At 49.0% G+C, this 23133-nt stretch overlaps 6 protein-coding genes and 1 non-coding gene across 7 annotated transcripts; 4 read left to right on the top strand and 3 right to left on the bottom strand.

Moving 5' to 3' along the window:
• Window positions 1-110: 110 nt before the first annotated feature.
• Window positions 111-1944, bottom strand: ATNIH1004_003855 (cytochrome P450; the record flags this gene model as incomplete). Its single annotated transcript, XM_033568528.1, has 6 exons — window positions 111-206; window positions 268-357; window positions 416-863; window positions 926-1155; window positions 1204-1572; window positions 1630-1944. The coding sequence occupies 6 exons, from the start codon at window positions 1942-1944 to the stop codon at window positions 111-113; spliced, it is 1548 nt and encodes a 515-aa protein (XP_033427334.1).
• A 932-nt stretch (window positions 1945-2876) lies between these two features.
• Window positions 2877-5916, top strand: ATNIH1004_003856 (uncharacterized protein; the record flags this gene model as incomplete). Its single annotated transcript, XM_033568529.1, has 4 exons — window positions 2877-3473; window positions 3529-4578; window positions 4644-5019; window positions 5084-5916. The coding sequence occupies 4 exons, from the start codon at window positions 2877-2879 to the stop codon at window positions 5914-5916; spliced, it is 2856 nt and encodes a 951-aa protein (XP_033427335.1).
• Window positions 5917-6004: 88 nt separating this feature from the next.
• Window positions 6005-10567, top strand: ATNIH1004_003857 (uncharacterized protein; the record flags this gene model as incomplete). The annotated part of the gene is made up of 2 exons (XM_033568530.1): window positions 6005-9572; window positions 9648-10567. 2 exons carry the CDS (start codon window positions 6005-6007, stop codon window positions 10565-10567), a joined length of 4488 nt encoding a protein of 1495 aa, XP_033427336.1.
• Window positions 10568-11839: 1272 nt separating this feature from the next.
• ATNIH1004_003858 lies at window positions 11840-11966 on the bottom strand. The gene has a single exon. It is a non-coding gene; the product is annotated as a tRNA-Leu (tRNA).
• Window positions 11967-12498: 532 nt separating this feature from the next.
• Window positions 12499-13720, bottom strand: ATNIH1004_003859 (NAD-dependent epimerase/dehydratase family protein; the record flags this gene model as incomplete). The annotated part of the gene is made up of 4 exons (XM_033568531.1): window positions 12499-12613; window positions 12669-12952; window positions 13006-13194; window positions 13265-13720. 4 exons carry the CDS (start codon window positions 13718-13720, stop codon window positions 12499-12501), a joined length of 1044 nt encoding a protein of 347 aa, XP_033427337.1.
• A 4269-nt stretch (window positions 13721-17989) lies between these two features.
• ATNIH1004_003860 (DEAD/DEAH box helicase) lies at window positions 17990-19390 on the top strand (the record flags this gene model as incomplete). The annotated part of the gene is made up of 1 exon (XM_033568532.1): window positions 17990-19390. One exon carries the CDS (start codon window positions 17990-17992, stop codon window positions 19388-19390), a length of 1401 nt encoding a protein of 466 aa, XP_033427338.1.
• A 1728-nt stretch (window positions 19391-21118) lies between these two features.
• Window positions 21119-23006, top strand: ATNIH1004_003861 (uncharacterized protein; the record flags this gene model as incomplete). The annotated part of the gene is made up of 4 exons (XM_033568533.1): window positions 21119-21690; window positions 21757-21979; window positions 22044-22635; window positions 22729-23006. The coding sequence occupies 4 exons, from the start codon at window positions 21119-21121 to the stop codon at window positions 23004-23006; spliced, it is 1665 nt and encodes a 554-aa protein (XP_033427339.1).
• Window positions 23007-23133: the final 127 nt, after the last annotated feature.

Below are 23133 nucleotides of genomic sequence, written 5' to 3' on the forward strand. Positions count from 1 at the left end.
CATGGGCGTGTCACAGTGTAATTAACTTGATATATATTCTCAGCTAACTAGCAGAGATAGAGTCCATATAATGATTATGGAAATCTTCTAACCCGTGAATTGCCATCCCTCTACTCCATCCGTCTACGAATCTGTACCTTCAAACCCCATTGCCGGAAGAACCACCGATTTTCTACCTGGTATTGCGCCGGATCTAAGATGGTGACCTACATGCGGGGACTAGCGTTAGAAAAATTTCATGCCGGAAAGGCCATTCGCTGCACATACCTCGTAGTTGAGAATCAGTGCCGCGGTCAACTTTTTGAGCTCCAGCATCGCTACATTCTTCCCCAGACAGACCCGTCGCCCGGCTCCAAACTGGGACGGTATCTCAGCTTCATTTGCGGCTGTAGATAATAGTGAGTCGGTGACTTACAGTGAGAATACTCTGCTCCATGATCCTATACCGTTCCTTGTCTCCCAACCAGCGATCAGGACGCCAACAATCGGCGTCCTCCCCAAATGTAGGTCGATGGCGGTTCACCACCCATGGGTTCATGCCAATCACAGTTCCTCCGGGGAAGAAGCGGCCGGCGATGGTGATACCCTCGACAGGAACCACTCGCTCAAAGGGCAAGCAGAACGGCGGATGTAGTCGAATAGCCTCATTCACGCATGCGTCTAGATACGGTTGGTCTGCAATCTCTCTCCAGGCCGGATATGGGCGAGAGAGGACATGCTTCCGCTCGAGCTCGATCAATTCATCATAAAGCCGCTGCTTTGAGGTAGGGTTGCTAAGAAGGTTATACCATAGGGTTTTCAGAACCGCCGCAGTGGAGTCGGATCCAGCAATAACATTGGAAAATGTCCACGCGGTCACAGCCCTGTCGATTAGCCATGGATGAGTATGGTGGATTGTAGCTGAGGGGCCAGGCCAGCTGCTTACCAGGGGGGTACAGATGTATCATTTGTTTGGATGTGCAGAAATCGCGACAGAAAGTCATCTTGGTTGATCTCATTCCGGCTCCCGACCTGCGAACCCTTCTCGAGCCTCTCCCGGCGCTGGTTGATGCTCTCCCGGACAATGTTAAGGATGGGCATTCCCGTTGTCGGCCGGAAGAAAGCCGCGATGGGATTCTTGTACCACAGGCGATCAAACCAGGGGATTTGGGTGACCTTTTCATTCATTGATTAGCCTCATTCTGGTCCGCGTCGGAGACTTACCGGGGCTGCCGTCTTCATGAAATTCCAAATTGCAATCAACAACCCCTTGGCATCTTGACCGTGCTCGAGAAAGCCGTAGCGGCGGGAAAAAGTCATAGTTCCCATCACCTCAAACGCGAAGAACTGGAGCCAGTCCCCCAGGTCGAAGGGAATGGACTGCTTCCTCGCAAAGCGCTGGTCGAACTGCGAAAAGAGCACGGTGAGCGTTTGGTCGACCAGGTGCTCGAAGGTCAGGACATTCGACAATGAGAACAGAGGAGCGATGGGCTTCTTCAGCTGTTTGTGTAGAGCCTCATCTCGCGTGTTGAAGACCAATGGCAACGCCGAGCCTTGACGGGAATATGGCATCAGCGATCGGTAGAAATTGCCCTAAGATACCCACGAGTCCGTCAGGCGAGGTTCCCTGTTTCATGAGGTGTGCCCTACTTTTGGTAGACCCGCTCGCATGGGATACACGACGGGAATCAGCCGAGGATCCGAAATGGATACCATGTGTGGTCCCAGACGCACAAAGTCTCCGTAGCCCTGGTGGACATGGGAATGGATCTCATGGGAGCGAGCAGTTTGCACCCAGTACACCCGCTGCAGGTTGGTGAACGAAGCCCAGAAGGGACCTGGAATGTGCCGGAGAGACGTATATACTCGTGCTACATGGACTCCCACCGCAATCAAGAGCCCAAGGGCGAAGGCTGCGAGGAGTTGGTGCGATGGGACGACTTGTTGAAAATGATCCAGGATCATAGTGAAGAGGTGTGATGTAATTAGAGACGCGAGGAGAGAATAGACATGGGATGGTGGAAGGAGGTTGTTCTATGGTTTGCGTATCCTGTAAGATTATGAAGGTGGTTCACGCCTTTCTCTAGCAGGAAGACCACTTCCATCTCTCCTACTGTAATCCCCTTCCCCGTTCTAACGGTGGAGACAATTCTTCTAACCTAAAAAAAAAGAACCACACAAGGGGATTTATCCTGCAAAAGAAAACTGAAATAAATAAAAAGCCCGCGGGAACTATCTTGAAAAGAAATGACCGATATGTTTCCCATTGGATGGTGCATCTTGGCAGGCCTAGCTGCAGAAAAGCAATTTGAGTCATAAGACCTATCCACGTCATCCTATTGTAGATCAGTAAGATAGGTGAGGGGTACGGGATCTTATTGCATTGAGCAATAGGAATATTCTCTATTATGGCTGATGCCAGTCTACCAGAGGCGAGGCCTAGATGTGCACAATAAGGATTGGCTTAGATGTAGTTGTGATCACAACAGAGAGCCTCAAGGGTGTTTTAACGCCAAATCTCCGCTTGTGAAGCTATCGTGGCCACTAGAAATAGAAGCGGAACATTCTGATATGCACCTAACCCGTTGAGATGCAGGCACTTTAGCTATGCTTGTGTCGGTAAGATCTACCAGACTGAAACAGTATCAGTGAATGCCACAGTATTGATGTTGCAGATCAATATGGAATACTCGGCTGCTAGATACATCCTTCCCGTAGTTCGCTGCTCTATAATAATCACCGTGGGTGAAAAATATATCCCGGAGAAAAGCCTCTCCTGCTCAGTCATGAGGTCATGAGAATAGCTGTTTGATTCCATAACATACTAAAGATCAGGCAAATGCTTTGCCTTGTGTGATGTGACGCAACATCCTGAGATACCTCAACGTCTTCCAACCATGCATGCAACGACCACCACAGGCACAGGAAATCCCCTGCTGCTGTTCGGACCTCAACTTCCGCGACTGATCCCAACCCGTCTAACTGAGCTTCGGAATACCATTGTCGCTGGCGATGAACGATTCCGCTTCTTGGTCCGTACCATCCACGGGCTGCCCTCCGTATGGCCCGTTATTCAGCAGGCCTGTCCAGCATTGCTGAACCTGCCGGGGGCCCAGCAGTTGAGCCAGCTCGTGGACTTCGTCGAGAACGGAGAGATGCCTCGCATGAAATCCCCCAACAACATCCTCCTAGTCCCCCTGACAGTCCTCTTGCAGGTCGTCGAGTACTTGCAACTGGGCCGCACGCCTGTCGACGTTCAGGGCTTTTGCATTGGGTTTCTGACCGCAGCGACAATAGCCTGTAGCCGGAGTCATTCCGAATTTGAGGAGCTGGTGACTAGAACCATGTGCCTGGCTGTGTGCATTGGCGCCGTTATCGACGTGGACGAGCGGTCTCACCTTGATCTGCTTGACAGAAGTTCAGCCTATTCCGTCTACTGGTCGACGGACTGGGAGAGGGAGCACCTGTCCAAGTTCCTCCAGCTTTTTCCCAAAGTTAGGGTCATGAAGGGATGCTATTAGTAGGATTTACCAGGCTGACCAGATCTAGGCCTATATTTCCTGCGTCACAGATGTATCCCGTGTCACGGTGACACTCCCCTCTCGAGATGGCGCCTTGCTTACCCTACAGCTGGCAGATGAAGGTCTCTCGGTAGTACCAATTGGGCTGGGGGGTCGCTATCACCTTCGTGAACGACAGGAAACTGTTACTCAAGTGAAACAGCTTTGCAGCCAACAACCTGATTTCCAACTTCCCTCTGCGGATCAATTGAACCTGTCCTTACGCTCTACAGCCGATGCCTGCGTGATCCGTGACGGGGCTCTCCATGAGATTGCATTGGACACTATACTCATCCAGACGTGCCAATGGTATGACACCGTGGAGCGTGCTCTGCAGGCTCATCCCGGGGCCGATCTTGTCGCCATTGGGGGTTCGGGGGCAGTTCCTCCCTCGCTGGTCCCAAAGCTGAATGGAAACATGATGCTTAATGGCTCTGTGGACACGCCTGCTGAGTCGTCGGGTCGTCAGACACCAGCCAGCCCTGTTGACGCAGTGTCAGATATGACCAACGGCTCCGTTGCCGTCATCGGAATGGCATGCCGCTATCCCCAGGCCGAGTCGGTGCAGCAATTCTGGGAGCTGATCAACTCCGGGCGGAATGCGGTTGGGCCTCTGCCAAAGAATCGATTTCGGTGTGAGGACTTGACCCGAGAGCCCAAGGGCCCGTTCTGGGGCAATTTCCTCGAAGATCCCCAGGCATTTGACCATCGCTTCTTCAAGATCTCGAGTCGCGAAGCCGAATCCATGGATCCCCAGCAGCGACTACTGCTTCAGGTCGCATATGAGGCCATGGAATCGGCTGGATGCAGCACGCGCTCAGAGAGACAGACCGATCAAGTCGGTTGTTACATCGGCGTGGGCTCGGTCGACTACGAAGCAAATGTGGCATCCGACAACGCGACGGCCTTTTCGGCTACGGGGACCCTTCGCGCCTTTATCAGTGGCAAGGTCAGTCATTACTTTGGCTGGACCGGACCGTCAGTCACCTTCGACACGGCGTGCTCTTCCTCAGCAGTTGCCATCCACTATGCTTGCAAGGTGTGTACCATGCCATGATCCTTCGATTCAAACCTTTCGATTCCGCACAATTAACGAGACTGCAGGCACTCCAAACGAATGAATGCTCCGTCGCCATTGCGGGTGGAGTTAATATCATCACTGCCCCGAGCCTCTACCAGAACTTGGGGGCGGCATCGTTTCTGAGTCCGACCGGTGCCTCGAAAGCATTTGATATCAAAGGCGATGGATATTGTCGCGGCGAAGGTGCAGGCGTGCTCGTCTTGAAGCCGCTGGCACAGGCCATGGAGGACAAGGACCCCATCCTGGGTGTCATTCGGGGATCAGCCGTCAACCAGGGCTCGAACTGTAGTCCGATCACGGTGCCAGACTCGGAATCCCAAAGCGAGTTGTATAAACAAGCCCTTGCTCGCGGTGGGATCCTCCCAGCAGATGTCTCCTACGTTGAGGCGCATGGCACAGGTAAGTCGTGGTGGTTCTGGCAGAGACTGCCCTGTAAATTATCTTGCTAACAAACGATATTCAGGGACGCCAGTGGGAGATCCCATTGAATGTGATAGCATTCGAAAGGCTTTTGGTGGTCCAAATCGCACGCAGCAGCTCGTCATCGGATCGGTGAAGGACGTCATCGGCCATACTGAAGCAGCATCTGGAGTGGCCGGCTGCATCAAAACGCTGTTGATGATCCAGCATGGGATCATCCCAAAGCAGCCCAATTTCACCCAGCTCAACCCAAAGATCTCTGCACTGGAGCCAGACAACATGTACATCGCCGACAGAAGACGCCCGTGGCAATCCCCCAGGCGTACCGCTCTGGTGAACAACTACGGCGCTGCCGGCAGCAATGCGGCCATCCTGCTGCAGGAGCATTGTCCACGACCATCTCCCCATGTAAATAGGGCTGTGGGCGTAAGTGGGCTTGCGGAGTATCCTATTGTGATGGCTTCCAAGACTCCGGAGAGCCTGCGTGCCTACAGCAGCGCATTGAAACATGCCCTAAATCGTGGTGTGATTTCCGAAAAGACAACTTCGCTGGCAGATATTGCATACAATCTGGCGCGTAAACAAAATCGCGGCTTGGAATACATACATACGACGACGGCCACGAGTTTTACTGACCTGTCGCAGCAGCTGGACATGATCGTCTCTGGGTCCCAGCAGCCAGCCAAAATGCTAACCCAGCCGCCTCCGGTCGTGCTGTGCTTCGGTGGGCAAACGGGACGCATCGTCAGTCTCTCCGAGAGGCTGGTAAGGGATTCGGCGCTGCTGCGCAAGCACCTCGACCGCTGCGATGTCGGCTGCCAGGCTCTGGGATTGCCCTCGCTTTTCCCACGTATCTTTGATCCTTCCCCCCATTGAAGATCTGCCCATCCTGCATGCCACTTTGTTCTCCGTTCAATATGCGATTGCAAGGACATGGTTAGACGCCGGACTCGAAGTCGCCACCATGGTTGGACACAGCTTTGGACAGCTGACTGCACTATGCGTCGCCAACAGTATGGATCTGGCCGATGGCATCCGTCTGGTCACAGAACGAGCGCGATTCATCAAGAAGCTCTGGGGCTCCGATCCCGGCGTCATGCTTTCAGTTGAAGCTGACAGCACCGAGATCCAGTCGCTCTTGTCGGAAATCAAGGCCCTCGAGCCTCCGTGCGGTGTTGACGTGGCATGTTACAACAGTCCCAGGAACATTGTACTTGCAGGCGAGGTGCCATCTATAGAAACAGTCGAAGCTCTATGCCGGCATTCGACAGCTTACAAAGTGACACGACTGAAGAACAGCCATGCATATCATTCTCGACTCGCAGACCTCATTCTGCCCAGTCTGCGGGGAGTCGCTGAATCCATCACCTGGCGAGAACCGTCAATCCCGGTCGAAACATGCACTCCAGACCACAGCTGGCCAACAGTCAATGCGACCAACATTGTGAACCACACAAGACAACCAGTCCACTTTGCAGCCGCCATCAGCCGAATTGCCAGTCGCTACGCATCCAATGTCTGGCTGGAGGCAGGATCGGCATCTCCCATCATTCCCATGGTGCAGCGAGTGCTTCCCAGCCCCAGCGATGGCCTCTTGATTCGTCTCGACCTCGGTGGCCAAGGTGCATGGAATGACGTGGCAAAGGCAACTGCTCGTCTGTGGTCTGCTGGTTCTCGATCTACATTCTGGGCCTTCCACTCCATGGAGCAGTCGCGCTACGCATGGGTTGATTTACCCCCCTACCAGTTCGCGCAGACCAGGCACTGGATAGAATACAAGGCTTCTGCACCGCAGAAAACACTCCCAGAGCCCGGCGCCACTAGAGGGCGGGAGCTGGTCCAACTCATCGGTCATGACAATGGCGAAGCTCGGTTCGAGATCAATGTCTTTCAAGATGAGTTTGACCAGTCAGTGCGCGGACATGCGGTCCTGGGCCAGAGCCTCTGTCCAGCCTCGATGTACTGCGAGCTTGCAATTCGCGGAGCGAGAGCCTTGATGCAAGGCACACCCAACGTCCAGACTGTTCCTCGCATCCTGGATCTGCGCATTCTCTCTCCGTTGGCATCAAAACCGGCGGGTCTATTACTCCTGACATTGTCCGAAACGAAAGGCCAAAGCGCATGGGTCTTCTCCCTCGAGACACGGTCAACCGACGAAGGATCCCCCCGGACGGTCACCCATGCCCATGGCACGGTGGCTCTGATCGACGAGTCCACCGTTACATCTCGTTTCCAGTCGCTTCGGCGACTCCTGGGGAACTCTCGGTACCAGCAGATTGCCGAGTCATCCAATGTTGAGCGGTTGTCCGGGGACGTCATCTACAAACTTTTTGCGCGTGCCGTCAACTACGCCCCCTACTACCGAGGGGTGCGCAATGTGATCGCATACGGCTCCGAGGTCGTCGGCGACGTGATCATGCCAAAGCATCGTCCAGAGGGTCTGCCTCCTGGTGAGTCAGATCCTCTCACCATGGACAATGTACTGCAGGTGGCAGGCATTCATGTCAACTGTCTGATGCCCTGCAAAGAGGAGGAGGTATTTGTCTGCACTGCCATCGAGGAAGTGCTTTGGAGTAGCGCCTTTTCCGGCCCATCCAGTAACCCGCGGAAATTACAAGTCTATGCCAACAATGAGGCCAGAGGCAACAATTCACTTGAAAACGACATTCTAGCTCTGGACCCGATCACCGGTGAAGTCGTCGCTTTCATACTGGGAGCGAAGTTTACCGCTGTTCCTCTCAGCTCCCTGCGCAAGGTTCTCTCCAAGTTGAATGATCCTACGCAGGCTATTCCGTCGAACCAGCCGGTGGTTGCCCAGCCCTCACTGCCTGGGAGTGCCCTATCTGTGGTGCGTCACGAACCGAATGGCGCGAACGGCGTGAACGGTGCCGTTGGCCAAGATGATCATATCATTAGTAGTACTTCAGGTACTGGCAGCAAGGCAGCTCTACTAGCATCCAGCTCACCATCCCACGCCAACCGTATGGAGGCGCTACGACAGATGCTCAGCGACATCCTTGGAGTTCCCCTGGCCGAGATCCAGTCAGGTTCATCCCTGGTTGACCTAGGCGTGGACTCGCTCATGATCACGGAGATTGCCAGCGAGATCAATCAGCGATTTGATCTGACCATCTCCGTCAGCGTTCTTCAGGACCTGACTGACCTCCAGTCACTGTTACAGCGCCTACAGCCGATGCTGCCAGTGACAGCTCAACTGCCAGACGTCGACGATTCGGTCAGCTCAGGGCAGATCATTGATGACAGCATGGTCATGGTCAGCGCCGCATGGCTCTCCAACAATCGCGGGGCCTATGATCAGGTTGTTAAGGAGGCCGGACTCGACCAGTTTCGAGAGATCGTCTACCCCCTGCAAGCACAACTTGTTGTCGCCTATGTGACTGAGGCATTTGCCCTCCTTGGATGCGATCTCAGGACACTGTCCGCGGGTGATGTCCTCCCAAGAATCACCTACCTGCCGAAACACCAGAAGGTGATGAACCAGATATTTAATATTCTCGAAGATGCTGGCCTTGTCCTTCGACAGGATGGGGGCAATATCCAACGGACTTCTATCCCCCTCAGTACGGTCTCGTCCGAACAACTTCATGACAGAATTGTACGCGAATTTCCTCGGCATGTCTCGGAGCATCAGCTCCTACATACCACTGGCTCTCAGCTGGCCGATTGTCTTACTGGACGCGCTGACCCTTTGTCTTTGATCTTCCGAGACACCGCCACCAAACGGTTGCTTGAAGACGTGTACACCAACGCCCCCATGTTCAAAGCCGGTACCCTGTTCCTGGCTCGCTTTCTCGTCGATGCCTTCCAGCAGTTTGGGAACCAGCGGCCCATTCGGATCTTAGAGCTGGGAGCTGGCACTGGTAGCACCACCAGCTTCCTTCTTCAGCAACTCACCACCACCCAGCAGAGCTTTGAGTATATGTTCACCGACCTGTCGTCCTCTCTGGTGTCCGCAGCCAAGAAGAAATTTGGCCAGTACCCATTCATGAAGTATCGAGTTCTCGACATTGAGAAGGCCCCAGCAGCCGATCTCCTCGAGCAGTATGACCTGGTGATTTCCACCAACTGCATCCACGCCACGAGGAATTTGGTGCAGTCCTGCTCGAACATCCGTCGTATGCTACGTCCTGACGGTATTCTTTGCCTTCTTGAACTGACCCAGAACCTATTCTGGTTTGACCTTGTATTCGGGCTGCTAGAAGGCTGGTGGTTATTTAACGATGGTCGCCAGCATGCTCTGGCCAACGAGACCCTGTGGCAAGAACGCCTTTTGGACTCGGGCTACAACTGGATCACTTGGTCCGAAGGGCTGACAGAGGAGTCGAAGATTCTGCGAATGATTGTTGCATCTCCTACCAAGGGCGACTCTTTTGCACCGGAGACGCTTCCCATCCAGACAACGCTACCAACGCAGGAGACAGTGGCCTTCAAGCACACCGACTCTGCCACCCTGAAAGCAGACATCTACTACCCTTCGGGATTGCAGACGAGCAATAAGGCGCGACCGGTCGGTGAGAATCTCTCTTCCTGAAAGCTATAGGCGAGACATAAGCTCCTGACCTTTCACTCCTCTCTGTCTGATTTAGCGTTGATGATCCACGGTGGAGGTCACGTCATGCTCTCCCGAAAGGACGTCCGGCCTCAGCAAACGCAGCTCCTGTTGGATCTGGGCTTCATCCCCGTTAGCGTCGACTATCGGCTCTGTCCTGAGATGAACTTGCAAGAGGGTCCCATGGCCGACGTCCACGATGCTCTGCGTTGGGCGAGAACGTCATTGCCCTCACTGACTCTGCAGCGTCCTGACATCCAAATCCGTGGCGGCCGGGTCGTGGCCGTAGGCTGGTCCACCGGTGGTCACCTCGCCTTGAGCCTGGGCTGGACGGCTCCGAGTGCAGGGATTCGGCCCCCTGAAGCCATTCTGGCCTTCTATTGCCCCCTGGACTATGAGGATCCCTTCTGGTCGCGCCCGAACCTGCCGTACGGGGAATCCATGACGTCTGATTATGACCTGTGGGACGGCGTGGCGGATGCCCCCATCACAGGCTATAACCCTCCGCCCTCGGCCGTAGCGGCGGGCGGGTGGATGGCCAAGAGTGATGCGCGTTCACGCATTGCACTGCATATGAACTGGCAGGGTCAGACGCTGCCTATACTGATCCACGGGCTAAAACGAAACGAGAAGATCTTGAGCCATCACACGGAGGAACTACCTACTCCAACGCCGGCCCAGGTGCGGTCTATCAGCCCCTTGGCGCAGATTCGACAGGGAAGCTACCAGACCCCGACGTTTATTGTGCACCCCGATCGGGACGATCTGATTCCTTTGGAGCAGGCCCAGCGCACCCACAAGGCACTGATCCAGAGAGGGATTCCAGCGGAGTTGAGGATTGTTGAAGGGGCTGGCCATCTATTCGACATAAACCCCCGTTATGCGGACAATGCTGCGGCTCGCCAGGCAGTCGGTGATGGATTTCTCTTTCTGGCTTCTTGCGCTGGGCTCAGGTAGGTTTGCAGCAGGTCTTGCCGTCTTGTATACTGGTGAAGAGTTACATTGCGTAAATGAGATCCCTTCATCTTAAAGCTCGAAGTCGAAAATGCCATATTATGTGTCTGTTGGCGCAATATTTAGTTGTATTCATTTACCAGCAAATTAAATTATATTCCCACACTTGTTCAACTAATTGATCAAGTACCTACTATAGCAAAAACTTGTACCTTTAGAACATGACATGTATGCAGAAAAATACAAGATGATACAAAATTGGTACTCACATAGAGTCCATGGTGCTTTTTGAGACTGAATAGTAATCATTCATTTATACTCAGAGAATGTGGGTGGGATGAACCGTGGTCACTGCAGTCACTAAGTTTCTATGCCAGTTGTAGAAGCTTTGTATGCAGGGGTAAACAACAGGGCGATTTTGATTACTTGGATTGATGATTCCAGCTCTATTGTTTCAACTAAACTGTATAAAAAATGATGATTTCAAGATACAAGAACTTGTGTGGGAACATGCTTTTATGCTATGTGACTCTGGTGGGCTCATTATTTACCTAACGCGGTTGTACAGGAGAATTCTACACCAGTGGGAGTATACAGATGCCACCCGACCTGTAACCTGCACCGGAACAGAGCGGTACTCAACTTCCACCGGTGCAGGTTGCAGGTCGGATAGGTATTCGGATATTGGAATATGTCATCCACGTACCACACGCCGTCCCCTCGGACTCCTCGAAGACTCAACCTCACGTCTAACAGACAAATAACAAGAAAATCATCACTGAGCGAGGTAGGGGTGGAAATCTGAGGTTTCGTCGACCTTCCGAGTGGGATGATGGAAGAGTCTACGTGAATACCTATTTATTGATGCAAGCGAATTATACAACCATGTCACCTCGATAAAATATTTTATTGATTAGCGCTTTTCGATAGGCGCTTTAGTACATCAGTCCATGCGTGCGATGTTGGGGTGTCAACCCGGCATGCACTGTGTATCTGGATACACTCTGTTTGGCAAAGCGAGGGCATGAGAGTTGTTCAGGAAGCGCAAACGTAAGGCAGCTAGTGTAAGAAAGTTGATATTATAATATTATATGAGGCCGATAACAGATCACACTTGTCCAATTTTCCCAAACCACGAAAGATTTTAAATATGGACTTATTATTCTGCAAAAAAGTGATAAAAGTTTACCCCGCTACTTCAAATGTACACAATTTGAAGTTTCATTATTGGAAGAAATGAGGTTATCCGAAATAAAGGATAAAAAAAAAAAGAAGTGCCCCCACACAGGATTGAACTATGGACCTCTTGATTACAAGCTGATTTATTGTTAGTTATATCGCCAATGATATATAGTCGTGTACTAGGACTTACTCAAGCGCTCTACCACTGAGCTATAAGGGCTTCGATTGGTCCGTGTTGGAAAGCAAATTCAGTAATGACCGACAGCATTCATCACCGAGGATCCAGGGAACGTGCTTCGCCTGAGTCCCCCGACATACGCCTTACCGAATCAAATCTAAGCAAGATAACAACAGAATACAGACCTCTTCAAGTACCGTTTGATCTGCTGGGACGTGTCTTAATGAAAATATATCATTTCCAACCACGGGTATATCTCTGAATATTGAATATTGTCGTTGGAGCAACTTTCCTCGCCCAGATCTTCTGTTTATTTTATGTCGGAGCTCATAGAAATGAGTGATATTCAGCTTCGTAAATTCTTAATCAAACTGATTAACTATCTTGACTACTTTACATGGAGGTGCTTTCAGTAGTGTGGAAGGTCACTTACCAGGGGCCCAAGGCTACTTAATAAGCGGTAGCCTTGATATATTACATATACCGCCTCCCTTTGATTCAAGAGGATTGTGCCTCGCCAACACATATAGCTATCGTTAGAGTAATATAGCCATTTCTGCAGTATAGAACTAAGTTAAAGCTGGTTTAAAATATATTCGACCTCCTCGTCAGCCGCGTCCAGAATATGCTGCGCCGGATATCTCGGCTTCCACCCGATCTGTTGTCCTCGCTCGGGTGTGAACATGCAACTAGTGTGCCCATTAGTATCATTTCCAACGTCATTTACAGAAATAATCAACTTACTGCCCACCGATCTCCACCGGTACAAATTCCTTCGGACAATTCAACGCCTTCCCCATTTTCTCCAGTGCTGCATCGTCTGCCCGGGATACAATATCACTATCGACCATGTTGCGCTTGGCGAGTGCCTTCGCCATAGCACTGTACAGGTCATGCCATGTCACTGGCCCGGATGCTGCTAGGTAGTACCCATTTTTGCCGTAGCCGGGGTTCTGCTGGAGTAAGATATTCCGAAGGAGTTCGATGTAAAGCGCCGTGTTGTCTGAGATATGACAAACCGGCCATGCCTGCTTCGAGTCAGGGAGAGTTCAAATAGCAGTTTTGTGGGACATAGACATACTGCATATCCATCATCAACGCTATACACGCGTCGAACATATTTCGCGGCTCTCACAATGGCAGTTGTTTGAATTGAAATCATATTACCGAAGCCTTCCCCTCTGCCGTAGACCACGCTAGGCACGAAAATATAGCTCCGCACACCATTCGCCTCGGCATTATCAATAACTTCCAAATTTGTCTCAACAGCCTACGCGTCCCAGATCAGCATTTCTGATATATCCCGAATTCCCGATGGCATAAATCGAGCAAGAGCATACCGTCCTAAGAATCGGAACAGGTCCATATGACTCCTTCTGAATTTTATGGAGATTCCTATCCGTATCCAGCAAAGGTCTAACGGTGGGATGTCCCGTGTGACTGCTAAATAACTTTGCGCCGGATGTATGCAGAAAATGCACGTCTTTGCCTGTTTGTTTCTTTAACTCTCCGAGCCCTTGGATCATGATCTTCTGCACTTGTGAATGAAGAGCATCGATGAGGTAGTAAATAACTGTAATTTGGTGATTCAGGATGGCTTCCACGATGCTGGCTTTGTCGTTGAGATTGATTTGGATTGGTTCGGCATTGTAGAGCTCTTTCACGGACTTGGCTTGTTGTTCGGTGCGGACTAGGGCATATAGTTTGTTGTATGGGAGTTTCGCGGTCTTCAGGTTGGAGAGGAGGGTTCCACCTAGGTAGCCTGATGCGCCGGTTATCAGAATGTTGTGAGACATATTAAACGTTTTATGATCTGTATGTGTGTGTGCTGAGACAGACAAAATAGTTTAAATAGAATACACAATGTACTGGAGAAGTTACTATTAGTGATTTATATTGAGCAATATAGGCATATGATTGATAATCACTCCAAAGAAGCCTCATGCTTATAAATGCTTAGTATTCTTAAGTCTTATTTTTCTGATTTTCATATTTTAAATGAATCGAATAGGAAATTAACAATTATTAATGTAAACTCTATATGGAGTTGTCTTATAGTCCGCCCGGCTTGGCGGTCCGGGGTTTCGGATTATGACTCGGTAGACGTTGCCACTGGATACGACAGGATTATCTGAAAGAAGTTGGGCCCAGTGGCAACCGAGAAGGTTCTACAGAACTGGAGTAGCTGAAGACGAAAGAGAAAACAATGAAAGATGGACCGGGTGGAGTGATCGAGCCACGGAATGGTTCCATCGTATTGACATCCTTTGCCCTGGTTATAAGAAAAGCTACCCGGACAGTACAAACGTCATCTCCCAATTAGATGGACTCCGGAGAGGAAACTCGGGGCAACGACAACAAACGGAAAAACAAAGAGACTAGACTAGGTAACTAACTTTGGTTACGCATGATGATGTCAACGATTGCGCCGGGGCAGGATTCCGCCTTCAAAATAATCAATTAATTCAAACACCTACCATGCCTCCAAAAGCGCGTCAAAATTCAGGAAATTTAGTTAAACAGGAGGGTAGGATCTTATTAGCATTATCAGCTTTAAAAAAGAAAGAATTATGCAATATTCGCGAAGCTGCTTGGGTATATAATATTCCACGCTCAACATTGCATGACCGATTCAAAGGCAGTGTGTTTCGCCATGAATCATGTGCAAATAGTTATAAAATAACTCAAAATAAAGAGGAATCGCTTGTACAGTGGATATTATCCTTGGACTAATATAGAGCTGCTCCACGACTATCCCATGTCCAAGAAATGGCTAATATTCTTCTTGCTAAGCGTGGTACCACACCTATTCAAACTGTTGGTAATAAATAGGTATACAACTTTATTAAACAGCACAATAAGCTTAAATCAAGATATTCTAGGCACCACAATCACCAGCGTGCCAAATGTGAGGATCCTAAGATTCTTAAAAAGTGGTTTAAGCGCGTACAAATCACTATAATACAACATGGAATTGCATAAGAAGATATTTATAGTTTTAATAAAACTGGCTTTGCAATGGGCTTGGTAGCTACTGCTAAAGTAGTTACTAGAGCTAGTATGCATGGAAAGTTATTTCTTGTATAACTAGGTAATCAAGAATAGGTTACCTTTATTAAATATATTAGCTCTACTGGATGGGCACTTCCACCTTGTATTATCTTTAAGGGGAAAATCTATAAAGAAGCTGGTTTAGGGACTTGCCAGCTAGCTGGAGGATTAAAGTTAGTAGGAATAAATAGACTATAGATTAAATTAGCTTACACTGGCTTTAAAAACTTTTTATTCCTGTAATAGCAAGCCGTACTGTTGGGCAATATCGGCTGCTAATTCTTAATAGCCATGGAAGTTATTTAACTCCTTAATTTAATTAAATCTGCGGTAAAATAATATTATACTAATTTACATGCCAGTACACTTATTACATCTCCTTTAACTGCTTAATATTAGTTGTTTTGGGCTGTTGAAGCGCGCGTATGGAAAGCTGGTTAAAAATAAGGCACAGCATGGTTTTAACTATATTAACAAACTTAATTTTCTTGAGGCCTACCCCAAAGCCCGGACGGAGGCCTTAAAGGAGGAGAATATTAAGAGTGGCTTTTTATCAGCTGGTTTAGTGCCTTTTAATCTAGATAAAGTGCTTGAGCAGTTTAATATTTAACTCCGCACTCCTACACCTCCAGGGAGTCGATTAACTAATTCTGCACCCAAAACACCATACAATACAAAGCAATTGGATAAAGAGGTATTTATAATAAAAAAGCTGCTTGGAGAGCATATTAAAAGTCCTACCTCTGCTACAAGAATACAGTTGGACAAGCTTGCAAAAGGATATGCAAAAAACCTATATAAAATAGCTTTTCTTCTTAAAGAAAATCAGGATTTACAGACTGGAAATAAAAAGAGGCATCGAAAAAAAAAGCTACCTAAGAGACAGATAAATTCTACAGAAGGATTTTCTACAAAGGAGGCACAGGAGTATGTTCAGCATCAAAATAAGGTTTAAGAAGCTTAAGATACTATACCAGTAAAAGAAGGGCTATCTACAGTTAAGTGACGTGTACGGGCACCACCACGCTGCAGTGATTATAATATTCTGGGGCATAAAAGGACTCATTGTCCTAATCAAATTAGTAATTAGCTTTTATGTAGAAATGCAAATTTTTGAGTGTTTTGAGTGGCTTCCTTTTGACGGATCGGAAGAGGTGTCCGGCTCGTTTACCGGTTATGTTATCTCTTTCATGTACGGAAAATCAATGAAGTCATTCATTCATTCATTTCATTCCTGGTCGATCGGCGGGTATGTACGTACTCCGATTGTTATAGCCAAGCTCAGGATCTTAACAATTCCACTGAAACAAAAGACCACTATATCTGATCCCAATGGGATCAGATATTCCTGAGCACCTTATATAGTAGCACACTGTAATGTAAGGTGACGCACTCACACCTAATTTTTCTACACCTTTAGAGAGTTGAGCACCTAAGAGACTGTCGACCATAAAATATACGCGTATTCGAAAGTATCCATCCTCCATAGAAAATTAGATCTCTGATTCAACTAAACTACCAAAACATCTCGTGCTTATAAAGGCGAGGTACTCTGTAACAAACGAAGAATGTAAACTAACTAATATAGGAATTATAGGCGATCTGATGATGTTGTATCATCAACAATATTTGACCGAGAAAGGTACTGAATAATCCATAGTACCATAGTTAACTAACTGTCGACAGAGACTTAGGTAGAGCACCGAAGAGGTCGAACACCTTAGATAGGAATGCAAAAGACTCAGTTGGTTGGGATGTTGTGTTTTCTGGTGTTCCACAGATACTATCTGCTTCCTAGTTAGGCTGAGGCTCGGCCTGTAGCTGATCTATAGCACGCTGCGTATCCCTTGCCCTGAATTCCACAACAACTTCACTACATAATCCGGCATTATGTTTAGATATAATGTTTGTTACAATTACATAAGTAAACGGTGTATTCTATACTGGATGTATGACCTAAAGCTTACACTGCTGCGTAGCCTTTTAATCTTGCGATACATGGATTTTCCTAGTCGCTAACTCTCCCTCTGACTTGCTACCTTGTTAGTATCCTTTCTCTGTTCCAAGGAAAGTTCATACGCGGACCGCCTCTATGCCGAAGCTAGCTGAGTATCGGTTTGCTTCGGCGCTGATCCACAGCGCTGTCCACAGCGGGGTTAGATAATGGATCACATATTGACCACGATTTCTTTATCCTGCTCTCACGAGAAAATTCCCTAGCTTCCAGACAAACTATCTCTCTCGGTTCGCTTGGCAGATAATTTGATATTGTTCCAATAATAATACAGTGCTGATCTGGACTGAGCTAGCGGTTCCTGGTAAAAACGTATGCAGTATATAGAGTTCACAGGGCCCATGGTGCCTTTTGCAGCAGAGCATTATTTTCATGTGGGAATTGCCACTGCCTAACCTCTAGGGAGCTATGCAGAGGCTAAACCGCTGCGCCGGGAGCAAAAGACTGGTATTCTAGGACGCCACTCCTAGTGTCGCTCTCTCTTATATAGAGGTTGCCAGTACCATCACAGGAGTCGCTACACCCAACCCACAGGCTCTTGCCATACCCCATCATACCTGGTTTGGTTTAGCATATCGAAAAACAGTCTAGTGCAATTTGCAAACATGTGATATATAAACGGCTGCCTTAGGCCATCACTATAGTGGACCCAATGCAGCCAATCAATTCATACTTACCAAGCTCCATACGGTCAACTGCTTAAGTCGAGGTCCTTGGCAACAAAATCTCTACTTTGTCAAATATAGACTACATTAATTCGCATCAGACAACCAACCATCCAACCAACCATATGCAAAGTCCGAAGGGAATAATAAGGGAACTCATTAACTTCCGAACCTTATGCCGGGCTGGTTACTGTTAATAAACATCAATTCTCCCAAGTCCACTACTTGTTTGAATTTTCATCAAGTATTATTTAATTACAGGTTTTCCTGAAATATAGAGCCTCGACTTCATGCAAGGTCCCAGAATCAACGATGACGCTCAGCCGTATGCAAACATGGCTGGGAAGCTGGACTCCAAACTCCTTCAAGCCCTCAGTGTGATGGGGTTTACGTTTATGACGCCCGTCCAGCACCGTGTTTTAACTGAACTTCCAAATTGGCGCAGTGACTGCCTTGTCCAGGCCAAAACTGGTACTGGCAAAACCCTTGCCTTTCTGCTGCCTGCATTGCACTGCCTACTCCAAGGTCGTTTGGCGCCACCAAGAGGTCAGGTCGCCATCTTGATCATCACCCCAACGCGAGAGCTTGCCCAGCAGATTGCAAAGTCATGTGATCAACTAACATCGCAGCTTGCGACGCCTGTGAAGTGTGACATTGCAGTTGGTGGAACGGCTCGAGCATCAGCTCTTTCGCGCTTCATGAAGGGGGCTCCGTCCGTTCTTGTTGCAACCCCGGGACGACTAAAAGACTACCTCTCCGAAGCCTCAACGGCCCAGAAGCTGTCTAACATCCAAACACTGGTTTTGGACGAAGCCGACACGATGCTCGAGAGCGGCTTTCTAGCTGATGTGAAGCAAATCCTCCAGCTCATTCCACCAAAGAGCGCTGGCTGGCAAGGCATGTGCTTCTCAGCCACTGTTCCACCCAAAGTCAAGGATATGGTCAGTGTTGTGTTAAGGCCAGGCTACAGTAGCATTTCGACCATTGAAAAGAGTGAAGCACCAACGCATGAGAGAGTACCCCAGTACCACATGCTGATGCCTTCTGTGGCGGATACCTTCACCACACTAGTCTCCCTTCTCGAGCTTGAAATCAAGGGCAGCTCTAAAATCATTGTCTTCGGTGTCACTGCAAACATGGTTGCTCTTTTTGCAGGAGTCTTTTCTCGGGGCTTGACTCCTTTGAAGGTGTTTGAGATCCATTCCAGGCTCAGCCAGAGCGCTCGCACAAAAACCACGGCTCAATTCAAGGAGGCGGCTGCCGGAATCCTGTTCGCCTCGGATGTTATTGGTCGTGGCATGGATTTCCCCAATGTCGACTTGGTTATCCAGGTCGGTTTGCCATCGAATGGCGAACAGTACGTTCATCGTGTCGGTCGTACAGCCCGCGCTGGGAATGATGGCCGCGCTATCATCCTTCTCACGCAAGCAGAGTCTTTCTTTGTGAAGAACAATCGCCACTTGCCCATCAAGCCCCACCCCCAGACCAACGTGATCATTGCGGGTGCTTCCGCATGCGCCGCTGTTGTCACTCAGGCCATGTATAGCATTGACAAAGAGACAAAGCAACGTGCTTACTCGTCTTTCATTGGTTTCCTTGCTGGATCGGGTCTTCTGAAGCAACTTCGTCTCGATAAGCCTGGTCTTGTTCAACTCGCAAACGAGATGGCTATGAAAGGCATGCATGCCCTGAACCTCCACCAATGGACAAGAAGATCGTTGGCAAGATGGGCTTGAAGGGCGTTCCTGGATTCAACTATGGCAGTGGAAATGACTTGATTGGAGACAGTTCTGTGAGACCGCGCGGTCGTGCTAAGGGCAAGATTCGGGATGTGCTAAGCCCCGGAGCTAGTCAAGGAGACCGGGGAGGTGGGGTCGAGAAGAAACGGGGAGGTAAACGTGGAGGAGGCCGTGGAGGAAAGCAGAGAGCAGCATAACTCCTTTAAGAGCATAGCACATGGCCCCAATCGTGTTAAATTATGTGTTTGGTTGGGATATGTGAAGTTTCCAGAATATATAAGGTACAATATCTTGCTGATAGTATTAACACTGCACACATACCAACAAATTTGGGATGCGGCTGAGCGTGGAGAAAAGTAAATCCTTTTTTAATGCTGGTTGTAACAAAGGTTGAAAGATGGGGAAACCGTTTCCTTTGACTTCTTCGGTACCTTGTTTATACCCTTCAGTCCATTAACAGCCATCTGGGCACTGCGAACACTATAATCCAAGCTGAACACTGTGTCATGAGTAATTTCTACAAACTGACCAGCATAGGCTGGGAACCACTGGAATTTGAGGGTGACTCCGTTATTAAAACCTCCCTTGTCAAATGTCTCAGATTGATAGATTGCGGAGCCCACGAAGATTAGGGGCGTATGAAGCTGGCCCGCCGCACTAGAAAAGCTCCGCTAGGCGCATTATGCCGGCCAACCGGCTAAAGAGTAGACATGTAAAGCATTTGTAAAAAATCTGGAACCGCAGTGGACGACATAAACGAACTCACGCTGGCTGACACGGCCGCCACTGGCACACGAAGGCCTGTTAATTGGCTCCCCAGTAGATCTGCTTACTTTCACTGCCCTGACTACGCTGCGAATTTTCCATGTTCCCCTCTGCAGATACCTGCCGAGCTGCTTGGAAATGCTGGAGATTTACTATGATGACGATGGCTATATTGATTTCTTAGAAGAATATAGTGATGAACCAACTACTACGCGGTGGTTAGTGGAGTTGATTTGCCAGAAAGTGGATCATTTACCTAGAATGTCAAGAGTGACAACCTATTCGTCGGAGAGCATTGATGATGTGGATGGAAATGAAGTACACCCAGGTGTTTGGGCGCTGCCTCCGCTGGCGCAGCAATGCGAGAATACTTGAGTAGAATGTAAGGAGTATGATATCTTGCTGGGAAGGAAGTAGATGTTTAATCGCATATATTATTCTCGTCTTCTCCCTTTGATATACACGACTAGCTCCTAGAAGCTAAGAATCTATTAAGTATAGGACTTCTTCACCAATTTACCCGAGGGCCCAAAGTCATGATACCTTTGGCTGATCCAGCGCTTTTGCAAATAATTTCCTTCTTATGTTTATTAAGAGAATTTTCATTGAACTAAAAATGTATGGTACGTGCTAAAGAATAAACTACTAAGCTTCCTCTTTACTAGCGGATACGAAAAATTGCCTCTTTAGGATGAGATTCGCCACGATTCTATACGAGAACTCGTAACCTCGTACATCCAGCTTCTACCTGTAAAAAAAAGAAACTGTTAGATTCTCCAGTGCAGTCTGGAGCAGGTATAAATGTAGAGCTTGCTGTTCGACTCTTTTCAACTTCATTCGTACCGGATTAGAGCATTTCATTCAAGCTCAACATTGCACCTGCTCTCAGTTGTCAATTCTTTTAGCTAAATAGATTATCAGACCCTGTTAATTGTCTCCTATCTTGATTGTGAAAACGATATGCGTCAGCTGTCATCCTTTCTCTTTTCCTTATTTACCCTTGTGTCCTTAAAAGGAGCACTGGCTTCTCTGGACGCCTTCCCAAAAATTAACCTGGAATATGCTGTCCATGCTGCAACCTACACCAATTCCTCTCCGTCAGGGTTGGAGGTCGCAACCTACGCAAATATCCGTTATGCGCAACCACCAATTGGTAATCTACGTTTTCGGAACGCAAAGACTCCTCCGCCGCATCACGATGGCATCCTCAATGGGAGGGAATATCCCGTGACCGACTGCGTCAGCAGTGTTCCAGCCATGGTCCCATTCCCTCCGTTAAATGGCACACACTGGGGCCAAGAGGACTGCCTTTTCCTGAACGTCCTAGTCCCTGAAGGGGTCAAGGAGGGAGACAAAGTGCCGGTCCTTCATTGGCTCCATGGTGGTGCATTTACTTTCGGTAGCAAAGATAACAAAGGAGCATTCCCAGCTGGAGAGAAGGATATGACATACACCAGCCCGCCGTACATGGGGCTGTTCAACCAAATTAACAGCCACGATGAGAAATTCATTCTCGTAGCGAGTAATTACCGGTATGTGACCTAATATAGTAGCTAAGAATGGTGACTTGCTAAGTATTTCTGCCTTTTGGGCATTAGCCTGGGCGTGTATGGATGGGTCTCGTCCCCGTTTGAGAAAGACTTGGATTCCAATATCGGTCTCCATGACAGCAGGACGTCGTTGGAGTGGACTAAGAAATACATCTCTCGGTTTGGAGGGGATCCTGATCGGATTACAGCCATGGGGGAGAGCGCAGGTGCAACGCTGGTAACGCTCCTCCTGACTGGCGACGGGGGGGCTGGCGAATTGCCCTTTTCACAAGTATGTCCTCCACCTTAGCTGTCTGATGCTTCATTGTAGTAGGACGTGACCGACTAATTTTTAGGCGATTATATCCTCTCCTACGCTCATGCCCCGCAGAAATGTGACAGCTCGGAGACAGAGTCTGTACGATTATGTGCTTCACCAAGCGAACTGCTCCTCGCCTGCATGTCTGCGAAATCTCTCGCCTGCCTCTCTCGCCAATGTCAACAACCATATCATCAGCGACGTACCCACCGAGTCAGGTGGAGGGTCATTTGGCCCCGGTATTGGCTTGTCCCCGGTTGTGGATGGAGCCTATATCCCCGACACAGCTACTATCCTCTTTTCACAAGGTCGATTTCACAAGTCAGTTCGAGGGGTGATGGTCGCCAACATGGAAAATGAAGGAATGGGTATTGGCTCAGACGCAAACATGCCGGCAGCATTTCCCAACTTGGCTCGGAAAGTATTCACTACTGCCGATAATAAGACTCTGGGTCACATCCAGTCCCTCTTTCCCTATCCGCCTTCAACGCCACAGAAGCTGGGCTGGGATTGGCTGACCTCCGTCGCTTATGCTTGTCTTGCGAAAGGCACGGCGGAGGCATATGGCGAGCGCGCCTTCCGCTATGTGATGACCATTCCCCCGGCTACTCATGGACAGGATCTATCATGTAAGTATTGTGCTAATCGATGTCCTAACCGTCTTCGACAGTGCGAGGAGACGACACATGTCCTCATAAGTTATGGCTGATTTATCCAAACAGATCTATTCTACGGCACTGAAAAGTCTCCAGCTGTTGCCAATGCAACAATCGCCCGCACTCTAGAACACTACGTCCTTAACTTCCTTCACCACGGGGGCCGGGATCATGGCGCTCTGCCTGGGCGTCCGGGTCTACCAGATTGGAAATCTTATGGAAAAGGAGCAAACACGATGAATATCTCGGAGGCTACATTCGAGATGGTTCCGGATCCTTGGCAGGTGAATGGGGTATGTGCTGAATTGCTGAAGGTTGTGGAAGATCCGAAGAATGGAGCTTGAATATTTCTACGATACTGGAAAGGAAAATTGCAGGTTTCGGTGAGTCCTTTGGTGACACTAATATTCCTATTCCTGGTTTAGGGGGGAACACAATACGAGGGGTGGGGGGTATAATTAGGAATTTCGT

The sequence above is a fragment of the Aspergillus tanneri genome, assembly GCF_003426965.1.
Source record: "Aspergillus tanneri strain NIH1004 chromosome Unknown AapTan_3_pilon_pilon_pilon, whole genome shotgun sequence".
NCBI classification, from domain to species: domain Eukaryota; kingdom Fungi; phylum Ascomycota; class Eurotiomycetes; order Eurotiales; family Aspergillaceae; genus Aspergillus; species Aspergillus tanneri.